This window comes from Talpa occidentalis, unplaced genomic scaffold (assembly GCF_014898055.3).
Source record: "Talpa occidentalis isolate TD23 unplaced genomic scaffold, MPIMG_talOcc4v2.1, whole genome shotgun sequence".
Lineage (NCBI taxonomy): Eukaryota > Metazoa > Chordata > Mammalia > Eulipotyphla > Talpidae > Talpa > Talpa occidentalis.
The window spans coordinates 111,815,076-111,832,736 of record NW_026555331.1 but is presented as its reverse complement, the minus strand read 5'-3'; the positions used below and the strand labels follow the sequence as shown (position 1 = coordinate 111,832,736).

The 17,661-nt window shown below is 37.1% G+C and overlaps 1 protein-coding gene across 3 annotated transcripts in view; it reads right to left on the bottom strand.

Moving 5' to 3' along the window:
- The window catches only part of NME8 (NME/NM23 family member 8), a 29,461-nt gene extending 12,818 nt beyond the window's left edge, over window positions 1–16,643 (bottom strand). The window contains exons 1-12 of one of the 3 annotated variants that reach the window (XM_054692475.1): window positions 16,483–16,643; window positions 16,051–16,140; window positions 15,903–15,942; window positions 15,773–15,830; window positions 15,461–15,567; window positions 11,850–11,921; window positions 9,864–9,980; window positions 7,109–7,175; window positions 5,773–5,846; window positions 4,801–4,893; window positions 3,486–3,679; window positions 1,472–1,647 (exon numbers count right to left, since the gene is read on the bottom strand). In XM_054692475.1, coding sequence (XP_054548450.1) covers window positions 1,472–1,647; window positions 3,486–3,679; window positions 4,801–4,893; window positions 5,773–5,846; window positions 7,109–7,175; window positions 9,864–9,980; window positions 11,850–11,921; window positions 15,461–15,567; window positions 15,773–15,830; window positions 15,903–15,935 — 991 coding nt within the window. In that variant the 5' untranslated portion in view covers window positions 15,936–15,942; window positions 16,051–16,140; window positions 16,483–16,643. The remainder of the gene's footprint in view (window positions 1–1,471; window positions 1,648–3,485; window positions 3,680–4,800; window positions 4,894–5,772; window positions 5,847–7,108; window positions 7,176–9,863; window positions 9,981–11,849; window positions 11,922–15,460; window positions 15,568–15,772; window positions 15,831–15,902; window positions 15,943–16,050; window positions 16,141–16,482) is intronic. The other 2 variants (XM_037518303.2, XM_054692476.1) reach the window with 2 other exon arrangements.
- Between the last annotated feature and the right edge of the window lie 1,018 nt (window positions 16,644–17,661).

Genomic DNA, 17,661 nt, shown 5'->3' with positions numbered 1-17,661 from the left:
AATGGTTCTCAGGCTCACTTTTAGCAGGAATATAGGGGAACCAAATAAGACATCAGTGTAAAAAAATAGTAACAGTACAAAACACAACAAAGCAAAAACAGATAATTATAAACCAGAGACATCCTGTAGGGGAGGAGGAGGGAGAGGGATTAGAGGGAGGCAGGGAGGAGCACAGGGGACTGAGGTGATGGTGCACGGTGCATTGGTGAAGGAAACTCTATGGGGACTACACCTGAGGGGGTTTGGGGCAGCAAATATTGTTTAAAAATAAACAGTGTTGTAAAAAATAAAAAAAATCAATAAAAAAAAAAGAAATTTTACTCCAAGGGGAATTTGACAATGTCTGAAGACATTTTGGGCTGTAATTACTGAAAGCAAGAGGAGAGAGTTATCTTCATCTAGTGAGCAGAGGGAGATTACTAAACATTTTATAATGCACATGACGCAGACCCCTCAACAAAGAATTATAGTCCAAAACATATGCAGGTTCTAGGTTGAGAAGCCCTGTTCTACATAGTAATCCCAAGAAACTAAGTGTGTTTAGATATTTCGCTAAAAAAGAGTAGGATGACAGTATATAAATATAAATTGTATTTCTGTTCATATGGTATAGAAAAGACTTGATAGTGTTAATTTATGATGTGTATTTTTACTCTTACACATTCATTCTGCTATTAAATATGGTATGAGATTAAAAATAACTGGCCTCTTTAAAGTGCCAGGCACTTGCTGTTTTCTCATTTTGTTCTTTTGTATTTTATACCTGAAAATAGACTTGGTAAAATCTCCTTTTCAAACCACGCTATTAGTGAAGGTTTGACCAAGCTTTGTATTTAAGGCTTTTTTTTTTTTTTTAATACTTTTTTTTTTTTTTTTAAGAGGCACGTATTTTTTATTTATTTATTTATTTGTTTGTTTGTTTATACATGCACTGGGCACAGTCAGAAGTGCGGGAGGGTGAGAGAATTCACCAGAGCCAGAGCGGGGAGCAGAGCAGGCAGAAGGACCAAAGTACACTGCTGAGGGGAGCAGCGGGCGGCAGGAGAGGTCTGCGCGCCATGTGGGACCCTCCTCCGGTGGCCGGCCGGGGAGCAGCTGGGGATTGAACCAGCGCCTTGGAGGTCGCGGGGAGCTTTGCAACCCAGCGCTCAACCGCTGCGCCACCGGGGAGGCCCCTGTATTTAAGGCATTTTAGATATGAAAGTTTCCAATCTTTATGAAGTAGGAATCCCTACCATGTAAAAATCTACTTTAACACATTCATAGGTTAGAAAATGCTTTCTAAACTTGTTAACTATAAAAATGCTTTATTCTTTGTGTTGAGAAATTAGTAGATTAATGCTAAGGAATTTTTTACTTTGGGGACTTTTTATTCAATGTTAAATATTAAAATAGTACCTTTTAATTTAATTGTACCAAAGTCTATTCAAGTCCCATGTACAAAATACATAAACAATTTATACTTTCTTACCTTTTCGTTCTGTAAGGAGATCTGGTCGAATTAGTGCCAGTATCCTTTCTAATTTTAAGCTTTTCATATTTTTAAAATCAGGGAAGAATATATCGATAAACTTATTAACATTATCTACATTATTTTCAACATCACAAAAATGAGATAAATGTTTTCTTTCCAGATATTCTTGCAAACTGTTAGAATCCAAACAAAAAATTTAAATTATTATAAACTGAAATTTAATAAACATGAGAGAAAATTAAAAGTAATATTATGTTCACAAATATCTTATAGTTTAATAAAACAATAAAAATTGAATTTCACATAGTTTTATTTCTCTAGCACATCAAAGAATATGTATTTAATTCAGCCTCTTATTAAAACATTCCAATAATAAATTATATTGACTCTTCTATGAGTGACTTTAGGAGAGGCTAAAAGAAGATAAAGATAAAACCTGAGAATAAAATTTAAAATTTCTTTTCTTTTCTCTACTAAAGCTTTCTAAACAATTTCTCATTTTCCTTTAAATTTTGTCTTTAAGGATTATTTAGGAACCTATTGAAGATTTTCCAATAGATAAGACATTTTGGTCATCTTTTTATTATTTACTTCCTTTTTATTGGATTACAATGAGCCAATAAGTGTGGTGAAATCTTTTCCTTGCTATTTTTTCATTTTTAATTGAGGTAATATTGGGATAGCCCCATCAGGTAGTACCACTGTTAGTGCCAAATCACCATATTCCACCACCATAGACCATTGTGCTTCCTTTCCTCTTTGTTCTTTTCCCTGCCCCAACCCCTCACCAATTTGGTGCTTCGGTTTTGTAGTTAGCTCCTAAGGGTTAGTTTTTAAGCTTGTCTTTATCTGAAATCTTAATTTTAAAAAAATACATTAAAGTTTTGATTATAAACCAAGAAAATTTATTTGTGGGAGTTAAGCATGTATGTATGTGTGTGTGTGTCTTTGTGTGTATATATATATATATATATATACACACACACTGTATATATATATATATATATATACACACACACACACATACACACTGTTGATATATATCAACACTGCCTTCTCTTATGACAATTGCATTGATGAGTCTAACTTTTTTTAATAGCTCAAAAATTTTGGTATGACATCTGATATTATTTTGAGCCCAACACTCTCCACTCAAACCTTCTCTCTGCCCACTGATTATCATTGTCACTTAAATTTCTGAAAGTAAGTTCTACTGTTTACAAAACTCTTTATTAACAGTTGATTTACCCCATGAGTCCCTCTTATCTGAGATAAATCTTGGGATTCATATTAGATTCTGCCTGCTATTTAAACAGTCTAACATAACTAAGAACTAACTAGCTAAATAAGAAAAGTGACTACAATTTGTTAATAAGACACCAAGAAATTCCAATTAGATTCCAAGACAGAAAGTGCAATGGAGATAGGCTGCCCAGCAGGGAGAGACATATATTATTAAGCCTCTAGACTCAGATATTCTTAATATGTTCCTGTTCACCTTTCTTTCAGGCAAGGTTAACTATTTTTGTGTTAAACACTGAATTTTCTGAGTCTTCAGAGGAATAAAAGATAATGTCATACATAAAGCAAATGACTTTTGTTTGTTTTCACATATTTAAAAAACACTGGCAAATATATACAACTGTCTAGTTCTCAGCAATTTATAACTACTAATTACCTGCTTTAAGTAAAAGAAAAGAATACATTTGATGTCTTAAACACAGAAAAGTGGAAGAGGAATGTTGGGAGAGATTATGCGTGGTTTCAATCTATTCCTAGAACCCCAGGTCACAAGGCCAGACTGGCGTGACCAGTTTAAGAAGACAAAAAAAAAAAAAGTTCTTTCTCATCTGCTTGACATACACGTTCAGAACAATCCCAGCTTTGCCTTCAATCTTCAATACTTTTGATTATCTGGAAGAAATACTTTGGCTTCAACATAAAAATGAGATAATTGCCGTTACACTTCATTACCTACTAACATATCATGCACTGTTTATTCTAGAAGTACCTGTCCCGCTTTATTTTCCTCATCACAGGTTTAGAAATAACTTCCATCTCATGTTCATCCTCCAATACTTTGTCAGGTTGCAGCTCAGAATTATGTTCAATTTTTTTCTGGGGAGGCAGCTCTTTTCCTTGAGATACAACTATAATATGGCTTAGGGCTCTTGTCATGAAAGAGACAAAATCTTCAAAGTCAGGCTATAAAATAAAATAATAAACTGCTTACTTGAGCCTTTTGAAATGAATGGACTAAAATGGCAGTTACTACCCAAGTCCAATAACAGTTTCCCCTCCGGGATCACTGGGCAAGGGAACCTTATCCTTATAAACCTCCTGGTAAACATATCTTTGAAGAGTAGAAGTCTACAGTTAGCAAGGATGGATTTCAAAGATAGTCTAATTATTATTCTCAAACTTTAGTATACTTCCAAATCACTAGGAAAGCTTGTTCAAATACGGATTTGTTGAGCCTAATGGAAGAGTTTAGAATTCAGTAAATTCAGGGTAAGTCCCACGAATTGGATTTTCTCAGACGTTCCCAGGTAATGCTGATGTAGCTAGCTGTTCCAGGATTTTCCTTTTATGTATGTGGAAGCTGGGCCCAAATGACATAGTTTTGAGTGGTACAGTTAATTTCAAAATGTGTAGTCCAGTAGCACATTTTGTGAAACAGACATGTTCTGTGCTCTCTCACACACATAGTCACATGCCACTAGTGAACACTTAGAATGTGACTAGTGCACATTTTAAGTGAATTTTAATGGTATTTAATTTTAATGCATTTAAATTCAAATTCAATATGTATCTAGTGGTTATCTTATTGGTATATTTCAAGAAGCCATGTCTCCTCAACCCCAAGCCAGTATACTTTCCAAACACAGTATGACTTTATTCTATCCCCCCAGGCAAAAGAAAATTTACAAAATAGTTTGTGAGCAAGGCCTTAGGTAAAGGAAGAACTAAAGGATTCCTGTGAAGTTTATGAAAAGAAGCCTTCAATTTGAGTCATAAATTTAGAGGAGAGGACTGGCTATTTATCTTCAGAAGCCGCTGCAGGGAAACTTACAGGACATAACATAAAGAAGTCTTCATTCTGGCAAACACAATTGGAGCCTACAACTTTGCACAGCTGCCACTATTTCTACTGGAAATTTCATTGCAGTCACTTTTGACTTACCACAATATGGACACCAAAAGGGGCACTTGGAGATTATTTGGTTGGCCAGACTTGGTCACTATTTTCTACATTGAAGCTCTAAAAGTTGCAGCTATCCACTGTATTTGCAAAATATAGTAGGTTTTTTATAAAACTTTCTTACCTCATCTGCTATTGAACTGTAGAAGTCCCTTACTTGTTCTTCAGTGATAAATCTCTTATCTTCTGCTTCTATGATAAATCCTGCCTTGATAATCTTTAATTAGAGTGTGAGATCCAGGCATATCATGGGACCACATGTAAAACAAGTCAAGGACAATTGTTTCAGGATTAACAAATCATCCAGATTTGAATACATTTCATGTAAAGACCTCAGCACAATTTCCTCTATTGCACATGCAACATTCTTTCAAATTTCAATATAATTTTGTTTCAACATGAAGTTATAGTTTAGGAGTCAGTATACTAATCTCCTGAAATTAAAATATGGCTGAGCACCTGCTTTTGGAAATGGAGTTCATAGGAACCCAGACACTTGTTTACACATATCTACTGCTACTTTCTCAATATGATGGCAGACTTAAGCAGTTGCAACAGAGATCATATATCATGCAGACTTTTCTTTTTCAGATGTTTCATCATTAGTGTATAGAAATGCAATTTTAAATCACTTCTATCTTGCCCATTACAGAAAAAGTCTGTCAATCTCTGGACTAGAGTACAATTTTTCTTTAAAAAAAAATATTTTCACTCTAAATCAAAACATTAAATACTTTCTTAAGCTATCAAATTTAAGAAGAACCATATATTTGTTATAACATATGGGGAATAAAGCATTTAATGTGAACTTATAATGAGCTTGCATTGCTAATAACTAAACATGAAAATGAGTTTTGCAATCCAATATCAGAATTGTATTTTCTACCATTTATGTTGGATGCTGGTAGAGAAGAATTATTTAAAGATGCTTGCGTAGGTCTTTGCAAAACCAAACCAAAAGAGCCATCAGCAATTCCTATCACCAGAACTTCATTATGTTCTATTGTGCACTGAAAGATAAGCTTGTATTCAAATTTATAATTAAGGGTTATTATTTTGCAATTACTTTAAACTATTGTTGGAAAATAATACTTACTTTTTCTCTAATTTCTTTAGCTTTTCCAGTAATTACAGCATCAGGCTTGAAAATAGCAAACTGATAAAGGCCCTCTAGGAAAAAAAAATAGAAGAAATTCATGTTCTTGATGTAAAGTTTAGATAATAAAGGATTTGGATATTATAAACATGAACTATGAATTTCCAATGAATTTTTGTTTTATCTACCATAGAGTTTCTCCCTAGAGAAATACAGGCACTTCCTGGTGGCCTGGGGTTAAATCTCAGTGCTATCAGTGCTACAAATTGAGTTTGATGCCCGTCCAGGGAGCTAACCGACATATGGTGCAGTAGGCCTCCCCTGTCCCGTCCACTGCTCCGTTTAGCAGTTTATTTCAGTAAATCCATCTGTTCTTCTCCCTACTCTGTCTCCGGGGAATTCTCTTGCCATCACCCCACCTCTCCTGCACCTCTGGCCTACACCCCAGTTCTTCTATGCATAAGAAAATAAATAAATCTTTTTAAAAAAGAATCATTAGTCTTTTTCCTGGTCCCTTATTTAGGTTTTCTAAATTCCTGTTATAAGCGAGACCATCCAGTATTTTTCTTTTTCTTTCTGGCTTATTTTGCTGAGCATGATCCCTTCCAGCTCCACAAAGAGTAATAAAGAATATTAAAGAATAAAAAAAAAGAATTATATACAGTTCTTACATTTGTATGCAAGAAAAACTGTCACACACACAAAATGAGTAAGTAGACACTCATAATAACACAATTTACATATAAGCATTCCCATAATACATCTAGCTGCCTGAGTATAGCTGGTGAATGGAGTTTCAAATGCAAGTAAACATTACAAACTGAGAGATTTAACATCTTTGGATTTATTTATATATTCTTTTGATCAACTTTTAGTGCAAGACAATTCACTGAGAAAATATTGTTTGCCTCTGCTCCCTTGGAGTATAAATGTATACTCATACACTCACAAAGACAATCCAAAAAGGGCAGAAATCTGTTAACTGTAAAGTAAAACAGGAGTATGGGTCATCAAGGAAGAAATTATTTTCACCAGTTTTTTGAAGATGATAAAGGATGAAATAAGCGAAAGCTATTTTCCAGATTAGTCACTAGGGATATAGTTCCTGATAATGGGTAACCTCTGAAGGGCTCCAGGAATAGAGACCAAAAGAATGGCAGTGGGAGCAAAGAAGTTGTTTTCAATAGCTGAGTTGTTTTGCACAAATCATTATATATCCCATCAGTTCCTTATTAATTAACAGTAATGTCACCAATTTTGCTGCTACAAGCAATGTTGTAACGAACATCCATGTACAGAAATTCTCTTGCCATAACATTAAAGTAAATTTACTTGCCAGGATTTTCATATGCTCCTTCCCCGGCATCTTCTGAATCGGAGTCTACCAATAAAATTTCTGGATGCTATGGGAGAGAAATGTAAATAAAACACAGTTATAGTTCAATGTGAGAGTAAAAAGAGTTTTCAGAAATTTTATTTTGAGTAAATGTTTATAATCTAAGGGATAGAAGGTAAAACAGAAATGTATATGCATTCATCTATTTCTATTAAAATGAGAAATATTTAAAATGATGGGGGTGACTATGAGAGATAATGTAAAAGGTTAAAAACAAGAATCCTAAACCTTAAGAAAAATACACAGAATAAAATAAGGAAGAAGGAGAGATTAGCAATTAGAAAGCAATAAACACATAATTATCACCTTGACCATTTAAAACAAGTCCAAATAAGTCCAAATTAAGATGTTCTCTAAGTAAAAAATTTCAAAGAGCACATTTCAAAGACTAGTAGGAAAATGAATGTGGAATATATTATTTTTTATATTGAGTGCATCTTAATATAGGAGTATTTTAAAATTTTTATTGAGGTAAGTTGGTTTAAAAATAGTATGTGTTCCAGGTGTACAGCATTATAATTACACATTGGTATGTATCACATCATTATCTTCCTCAAAAGTTTACTTTCCATGCCCCAATATATAATTGACATCCATTATCTGTTTCTAGGCCCTAGCCCCTTTGGTAGCCACTGCTCTCTGCATCTGAAGTTTGATTTTGTTTTGTTTTGTTTGTTCATTTACTTTGTTTTCTGAGTTCATTAATTTGCTTTGTTTTTCTTTCTTTTTTTTTTTTTAAAAGATTTATTTATTTATTTATTTATTTATTTATACAAGCACTGGGTACAGTCAGAAGCATGGGAGGGTGAAAGAATTCACCAGAGCCAGAGCGGAGAGCAGAACAGGCAGACTGACGAAATACACTGCTGAGGGGAGCAGCAGACGTGGCAGGAAAGGTCTGTCGTGCCATGTGGGACCCTCACCAGTGGCCGGGGATTGAACCAGCGCTGCAGAGACTGTGGGCAGATTTGCAGCCCAGCGCTCAACCGCTGCGCCACTGGGGAGGCCCCATTTGCTTTGTTTTTCTATGACCCACATATGAGTGAAGTCAGATGATGTTCATATTTCTTCTGACTTATTTTACCTAGCTTAATACTCTCAAGATGCATTCATGTTGCTAATAAAAATATAGTATAAACAGAAATAACAGAGTAGAAGAATGCAATAATTGAACTGAAAAGTTCAATATAGGTGTTCAACAGCAGACTTCACCAAAAAAAAAAAAAAAAAAAAAAAACACCACAACAAACAACTGCATACCCACAGAGGCAGTTGGCAGCCAATGCATTCAACAGACACAAGCTGTCCAGCAACCTGCTACAGTTAAAAAATTTGATCAAATGGGACCTGCCCATCTACATTGAGGAGTTTCTATAGCAGTATAATCACTACAAATCCAATGTGGATATTTTCAAATTACAACCAAATAAACCCAGCAAAGGACTGGCAGAGCTGGTGACATTTCTGCCACAGATTGATCATAGCTCCCCAGAACAATTAAGTAAAGTTTCTCAAGAGTTGACATTTTCTCTCCTACGATCAGATCTTTGAATGACATTTTACAAAGCTTTGATCTTGCTGAAAAATAAGAATCTCATCAATCCATCAAGTTTGATAGAATTCTTCTTTGTATTTTTATGTTGCTATCATAAGCTCCTGTGAAAGACTTTATACACACATATTATGACCAATATCAAGAAAATAAATGCAAAAATACAAGAACCATAAAGTGAATATAGTATCACAGAATTTCCTGTACTCATATTAAGAGACAGCAATGCTACTGCAGCTTAGTTTTTTTTTAATTTAGTTCATCTCTTGGTTGTTTTCTCTATAAACCACACGAGTAAAATTATATGGTTTATTTCACTAAGCATAACACCCTCTAAGTCTATCCATGTGGTTGGTTGCAAACGGCAGGATTTCATCTTTTTTATAGCTTAGAAATATTCCATTGTGTATATATACCACATATTTTTCACCCACTCCAGTTATTTCCTATTGTAAATAATTCTTCAATAAACATGGGATGAGTATGTGTGTGTGTGTGTGTGTGTATATATATTTCAAAGAATAAAAATAGGTATTCCTTACTATGCAGCTAACTAACTTCTGGGTATTTACCCAAAAAATACAAGAACACTAATTTAAAGAAGTATATGTACCTCATTTTTTAATATTAAAATATTTTATTGCATATTATTTAAGTAATAGTATTACATAAGTAATGTACATCATACACACAAGATCTTATCATAATATTCTATTAAAATGCACTTTTGTTTTCATTCATCAATCTATTTTGGCCCTCTTTTCCCATCAGTAAATATAGAACTAGAACACACAGTTTGGATGTGTACAATTTATGCATAAATTGCAGACATTTTATGTAACTAATCACTGTTACTAAGCAATTAGTAGATAGCAAATTTTTAATGACAGACAAGACTGCAACAAAACATCTTTTCTATATTTGTATCACTATTTTCTTGGGGACAATTTATTAAAGTATAATTGTTCAGTCAAACACTACACACATTTTTAAGATATTTTTGTTCATGTTGCCAAAATATTTCCCTGAAAGATGGCACCATTAGAAAACTAGTTTGTTATAAAATTAGGGGAAATGCTTTAGGAAAACAATGTAAAAAATATAAAAATGCATTTGAAAAAATAAAATTGTGCTCTAATGTACCTGAGGGCGAGCCATTTCCCCTTCTGCAATTTTCCTCTCCTCAGTGATCAAGCTGATAATTTTCTTAGTAACCAGGGGTGCATTTGCACCCTTAATCTTTGCAACAATTTTGCCATTCTGCAAGGGAAAATAAAACATGAAGGAAATTTTCATTTTCCCAATAAGTCAAAAACTAATACTTCAACTGGACTGTCATGCTACCCCACACCCACCAATCCTTTGGGTGATCCTATAGTAATCAGCTATTTTTAAAAAGATTAGTGACTTGAAAGTATATCTCAGTTTTATAAGCCCAGGTCTCCGAGTGCCACCCCCAATTTGTCTGTCCTACAACCAAAGGCAAGACATCCCCACCTTACATTCCCACTGTTCTATATAGACTTTCAACATAACTTTCCCTAATTATTTTTGACACTATATTCCTTTTGTCCATCATTCGACATGTATTCACTAAACACCTGTTTACACACACTGTAGTAGACATGATGGTATGGAATAACAGTCCTGGGACCTGCCTAATTAATTACAAAAAGAAACAAACAAACAAACACATGAAATAACAACCATCACAGGTACTGCCAAGAGAGATGCATTGGGAGCATATACAAGGATATATTATGATCAGTGAGCATACTTATCAAAATCAGGAAGGGTTTCTTGGTTTAAAATATGATGGATAGGTAAGAGAGAACCAGGTAAAAGGGAATTAAAAGAAAAGGTTCTGAGTTTGGAAAACAAAAATTAGGAGGTGGGCTGAGAGGGTGCCTGGTAGTAGATGAAGCCCAAAGGAGGGAGGGGGAAGCCAACCATGCAAAGTTTTGTGGACCACAAAAAGATGATTTTATGCTTTAGCCTAGTCTTTATCCTATGTGCGGTAAGAAGTCTTTAGAATATTTAAATGGAAGCATCAACTATAATTAGGGTGGCAGGGATGGGGAGGGAACAAGAGATGTTTGTATACAAATTTGTTTTTTTGTGGCTTTTTTTGGCATAGAAGTACTAGGGTGTAGGCCAGAAGTGCAGGTGGTGAGAGGATTCATCAGAGACAGGGTGGGGAGCAGAACAGGCAGATTTACTGAAATATATTGGTAAGGGGAAAAGCAGGCAAGACAGGAGGTCTCCTGTGCCATATGTGGGTTAGCTTTCTGGCCAGGGATTTAACTCAAGCCATAATGATGATAGCACTAAATTTTAACCCATGGCCACTAGGGAGGCCCTGTATACAAATCTGAAGCTAATCTAGTGAGAAAGATGATTGTTCAGTCGATGGCACTGGTGATAAGAGATGGAAAGGAATAAATCAGTATAAGAAACACTTGGTGGGAAAATTGACGGTTCCAATGTCTGGTGTAGCCTGAGTGTAATGTAAAGTAGTTTTAGTGTATTCACTTTCCTTATTAGTATTTCTTTTTCCTGATCAACACAGTGCGTGGTAGTCTAATATTAATTCATTATGAGCTATATTAAAAGATGAGCAAAGATCAGGCAAAAAATCAGTAATTTCTATTACCAGAAAACAGTTCATTGATAATTTTGGAATGATACTTGCTCTTTAACTGTAAACTGGAATCTGATAACACATTCGAAGTGATAATGTGAAGTGAGGGCAATGCAAAATGTAGCAGACCACGCAAGGCTTAAGCTTGAGTTAGCTCAGGAGGACAAGTTAGGGCTGTGGGATAATTCCAGGCCAAAACAATAGAAACCAGGTTCCCGTCAAAAATAAGACATATGTACCATTTGTACCTGAAACATGAATGTGGTGAAATGCTCCGCTGCTTGTAACAGCAATTTGGCTTCTGTACCCCCGCTTGCTATGGCAACTGCAAACTCCCAGGTACTGTTATTGGCTTTATCACCCCCTGCTCAGGTCTGCTCCCTACGAGAGGTACAGTCGCCAGCCGGCTAATAAAGGCTTTTTCTAAATTTGATTTAGATTCAAGTCTGTGTGTAGGGGGAGTCTCTACAACAATAGATAATACTTACAAGACTAAAGAGAAAAACAGGTTCACATTTATCTTTAAATGATTGCAAAGTCACAATGTTGTCAGCTTCTGCCTGAAAAAAAATGAATGAATATTTCATATAATAAAAAATAAAATTATATCCAAGCCATTTGATACATTATGTTCAAATAACACAAGGTCCATATCATCTTTAGGTTTATTACAACATTCACTGAACATGTTCTAGCTGTTTTAAGAATCAAGTTTTATATATTGACAATTTAGATCTGGCATCATTTAACTTTTGTTTATTAAAGATTTATTTATACAAACACTGGGTACAGTCAGAAGCTTGGGAGGGTGAGAGAATTCACTAGAGCGGGGAGCAGAGCAGACAGAAGGACCGAAGTACACTGCTGAGGGGAGCAGCAGGCGGCAGGAAAGGTTTGCGCGCTATGTGGGACCCTCCTTCGGTGGCCGGGGAGCAGCCGGGGATTGAACCAGCGCTGCAGAGGCTGCGGGCAGCTTCGAAACCCAGCACTCAACCGCTGCGCCACTGGGGAGGCCCTGGCATCACTTAACTTTAACCTTACTTTTCACTGTTCTTTCTAGTCCCAGCCTTAAAATAAATTCATCTACTTGTAGAATACTATATATGCACTACCTGTGCTTTTTTTCTTCTCTACCTTCTCTTACCCTTCCACTTCCAATGCAGCTCAAATCTCCTTCCTCGAAGAAGTCATTCTTGCTCCTCCCTGCTGCATGTCATTGCCTGCTCCACTTAAAGAGCACTTTACCGCACTTCTCTCAGCACACAATTGTCCCTTTCACAACTATATTACAGTTACATGGGCCTGTCTCATCTCCTTGGTTAGCAGGAGAGATCTGTGCATGGGTAAATATTTATATTCATTTTGGCACATTGTCCCTCCTGCATCAGTCATGAGTTCAAACAAAAAGAATCTTTCTTCTAAACTGCTTTTAAATGATCTGCTAATCAAATATTTTATTTTTGCAGTTTTCTTAAAATTGCCTCTCAAATTTTAAGTTGCCCTAAATTGATCATAAACAACTGTATGTTAAATAATAATGTGTTCCTCCATCCCTAGGTGTAGTTGTCAGAGTAAGATCATTTGGTAGGGTCTTCTGTAAGAGTTGGTTTCAAACTGGGATTTCTGGGAGTTCCTCCATACCTGTCAAGAAAGGGAGGACCCAGCATCCCTTTGTCAGCCAAAGGGACTGTGTTGCAATCTTTTTTTTTTAAATACATACAGAATATTTGATTCTACATTTTTTTCTTTCTTATTTTAAGAGAAAGTTCAACTAGTAAGGGGCTGAAAGGTATTAATCTATCATATTAAAGGACAGAAATAAGAGATTATATTTAAAAGTAGTCTAGGTATCATCATACAATGTTTATATTATAATAAAGCATTAACAATGAAAACATTTATTACATATAACAACTACAAAAATAATCTTTACTGACTTTTCATATACATATATACACTGTTAGTACAAGTCTTCAAGTGTTTTAAAATGTCACCTAAAGAAATAATGTATACTGACATTCAGCTTAGGGTGATTTCAATAGGAAATCAGCCTCATTTCTTTGAATTTGAGACATATATACAAGTTCAGAAAGAACGCCATTCTTAGTTTGCTGCAGAAAATAAAATCCAGTAGAGGGTGCCCCTTCATTATGCAAGTACAGGTTTTGGAACCTATATTAATTCTTTTTCACACCTTATGAACAGATCATAGCAGAAAATGACATCATTCTACATGATGTATTATTGTTGAGTGGATACAGACATGATAAAAGAGAAATCATTTAGGGACAACCAACACTTTTGTTGTTGTTATATTCAACAAATGCCAGTAATATGATTAGAGCATATTTTAGAAAGATTTTGTTATCATTTCCCAGTAGCATAGAGAATAGATTCCTTGTGCAATAGGCTGAGCAATTCTATTTGGCCAGGGTACGTATTTCTGTGTTTGAGACTGGGGAGAAGAGTTTGCTCAAATCTAAGACCTCACCAGCTCTAGCTGAGTTGAAAAGCAAACCACACAGTGAACTATGTGGTCTAATTCTCTTTTCATACCCACTTCTTATTTCCCATCACCAAGCTCAGCCCACACATGTACCTCTAAGTTTGTTTCTACTTAGACTCTACAAACTTGGAGGGGGTTAAAGACTCCAGACAATCTGGGAACACAGGATCATATTATACTTTCTTGCACAAGATGCAGGTGTCCTGATGGGCAGGGACTCTGTTGTCAGTCTCTCCAGGTTGATCCCAGTTTCCTATTATACACTAGAGTCCAACCAAGACCATTAGTTCCCTCTTTCTAACAATTTTTCAAGGACTGAAAAGCTACTTGTGCTAGGTGGCTACCATATTAGATAAAGCTCTGAGCAGCTGCTAACTTGATGTGGATAAATTGAATAATCAACATAGTGAAATGCAATGAATTTGGCTGTAACATTTTAATCTCTTGAAAAATATGGGTGTCAAATGAGAAGAAAATCACTAGCACTGCACAATTGGAATTGGGTAGTTATACAGAGTCCTACCCAATGCCACCCAGTAAATAGCATTTGCAGCCCTTATTCTTAGAGGGATACTGAATATGTGGTCAGGTGAAAAGAAACAGGTCAACAGAAAGCCATCTGTTTTTCTATTTTTCTAACCTTCATAACCATGGTGAATAACCTTAGTATCACAGTGAGACACAGGGCAAGCTAGGAATTAGGCAGTTTTAGGGACACTGCAGGAGCGGATCTTGGAGAAGTGAGGAAGGCTTCAGAGATAAGGGCAGCAAGAGGAGTGTAACTAATTCCACCTGGAAAAACAAACATTCCAGAACCAAGGACAACATTGTTAATGCTGCCCTTGGTTTCCTTCAGGTGGTAAAGGGAGGCAGAGTTGGAGAAATAGAGAATGGTTTAATTTATGGACAACTTAAAAGGGCAACTGTTTAACTTCAATGCAGAGATGCTCATCCGGAGGACTGGGCCACAAAGATAAAGAAGTAACAAATGGGGAAAGAGAAAGCTGTTAGATAAGGAATGTGAAAATCCCCGCTCAGTAGCAAATTAAGTGAAACAGCCAAGAACTAACCAATCACAGAGAGACTGGTGGAGCTTTAGAATAATTAGGGAAAGAAGGTATATATTCTCTGAGACACAACTCCACTTTGGCTTCCTTTCCCCTCCCTGGCCTGGTTTCATGGCCTGGGAGTCCTACTTTGTTTCTGTTCTTTTTCTCCTCAATAAACTTTTTCTTTCTCTAAACAAACCTGCCTCTTCTTGCTTGCTTGCCTGAGCGTCTGCGAAGTTCCTGCTGTGGCTTCGTGAGACACCAACCCCTGGGGTCTAGTGGCTGGGACTCAGCGCTGCCCCTGCAGCCTCGGATCTGTTCCTGGCTGAGAGACTAGGCCTGACAATTCAGGTATCAACAGGAATGGGATAAAAATCACATTTGTTCTCAAATCCAGCAGAGCCAAATAAAGTAAAACTGCCAATGAAATAATGTTGATTTTTGGAGTGTACAAATAATGTTGATTTTGAAGAGTGTCCTTACAGAGAATATTTAAATACTTAGTAATAAGAAGGTAATAGTTTAACAGAAAGGGAATTCTTACAACAGCAAAATGCAGAATTTCATCTTCGTTCAGCTCATTTTTCAATTTTCTGAATAAAGTCTGCATCGCTTTACAAGGTCCACACCAGGCTTGATAAACATCGATCACTAGAAGATGATAATACTTATGAAAGAATAAAGCCAAAGCTAGAATAGCAGCATACCCCAATGCTGGGATACCCATTGTGCAGGGAAAAGGCCAAAGAAGAGCAGGGAATATGCTGCAGTAGGAAGCAAAGATCTGCACTAGGTGCTACTAGGGGCCCTACACTGAACTCTGTGCCAAAGGCTGAAAAACGGGGAGCCCCGTTACCTGTGAGACCTTTGTTGTGCAACATCTCATCCCATAGGCTTTGATTATTGATGACTGCCTGAAGAAAAGAAGGCACTGAAAATGGTCTTCAGGAGCCAGTGCACCAAATAAAACTTGTTATCATGCCTACCTGTAACTGGATTTCTTTCTTTTTGCCTGCCATTTATCCACTATCACAGGAAAAAAAGTGGGGGGGGGGAGAAACATTTAAAAAGAAATTTAAATAACGTTCAAGCACCATCTTAATGCAGCCTAGCAATACTGGATGATACACTTGCCTTGTCTGTAGATAAAGAAGCCCCTGTTACTGAAGGGCTGGCTCTGAACTGAAGGCTCCGAGCACTGCACTCTCTTACCCTCCCAATAACCTGAAGTGCAATTTTTTAAATAGTTTTGTCAGTTTTCCTAAAGTACTATGCTGTGTTATCTTTATTTTCATTTGTGCACATGTTAATTGTCTCTGAACATGCTCATGGCTCTTTCTTGTGTTTCCTCTGAGGAGATACAATTTCCAGAAGATGGAAACTTTCCTTGGGTGTTAAATCAGTGTGAGGCCCAACCACTCTAGTTGTGTTTAGAGTGTGGGTCTGATTGCCTGTGATAGCAGACACTAGTGTGAAAATAAAAAGTGACAAATAAGCCCACATCCTTGGATAGGGTGCTGGATTCTTTCACAAGCCTTAAACAAAACAGATGTTCCTCTATACTACCTTGAGAACGGAAACAGATAATCCCTGAGGGTCAAGGGATCAGCTCTTCCACAAAAACCTGCGGCTCATGCTGTGCTTTCTGCCCACAGGCGGTCCGCTAAAATGAAAGGAAGAGAACGCCAGGGCGCCAACGTTTTCTGCCACTCCTCTGGACAGTCCGCGAGGCCCGGCCGCTTCCAACCAAAGGATGACGCCGAAGGTCTTCCCTCCCGCAGCCGCACACACCTGGGCAGCGGTTACAGAGCAGAGGGCCGCTAAAATTGTGGATATCTTGCGCCCCTACACTGAAGGGACACGAAAGTTGGTTCCCCTCCCTTAAGACACCTCCCTCCTCAGCCACCTCCTTCTCCTTTCCTTTTCCTGGGGAGGAGATTAAGAGGGGGAGGCAAATGGGGGTGGGCACTACAAAGCCTCTCTGCCTCCAGGGTGCACTCACTAAGTGCTGATTTGACCCTTCTCCCTGGGGCTGTGCTTCTTCCAGAGCTAATCAACACAGTATAAAAGCTTAACATCTGACTGCAAAACTGGGGCAACCAGAAGGGGAAGGTTCCAGGGGTGTGAGTGGGACAGGAGGGGGCCCAATGGAGCATGGTGGAGTATTATTGGGGCACTGGTGGTGAGCATGGCCCGGAAGATAAGCATCTGTGAAGGTTTGGATCTATAACCCCCACAGATGCTATGATGTCAGCCAACTACCTCAATAAACATAATTAAAAACAAAACAAAACAAACATCTCTGTCCTGGAGTAGAGCTGTTATAGGGCAGCCCTGATATTGAATGGCTTGCCTGGCTGTGGGTCCTCACCCACGCGCTTAAAAGGAACTTATTAATACTCCACTACAGGCACACACAAAAGGTTAATAAAAGGTTTATTTACAAGGGAAAAGGAAATAAGGAAAATGTGCATAGCTTTAGGACACCCTTTTCCCCCTAACAGATCCACCAACCCCCACCCCTATTCCTACCTGCCCCGCCCCCCACCAAAAAAATATCTGTTCTCAGATTTGAGCAGAAAATTCTCTCCACTTCAACACCTACCCTGGTTCTCTAATAGGGAGATTCCCAGCCAGGGAAAGGGAAGTTCCAGATTCCTTGCTCCAGCCTAAGGAAGTGAAGCTTCACCTAAGGAGGTGAAGTTATATAGCAGACACTTGGAAGAATCAGGAGGAAGAAGGAAG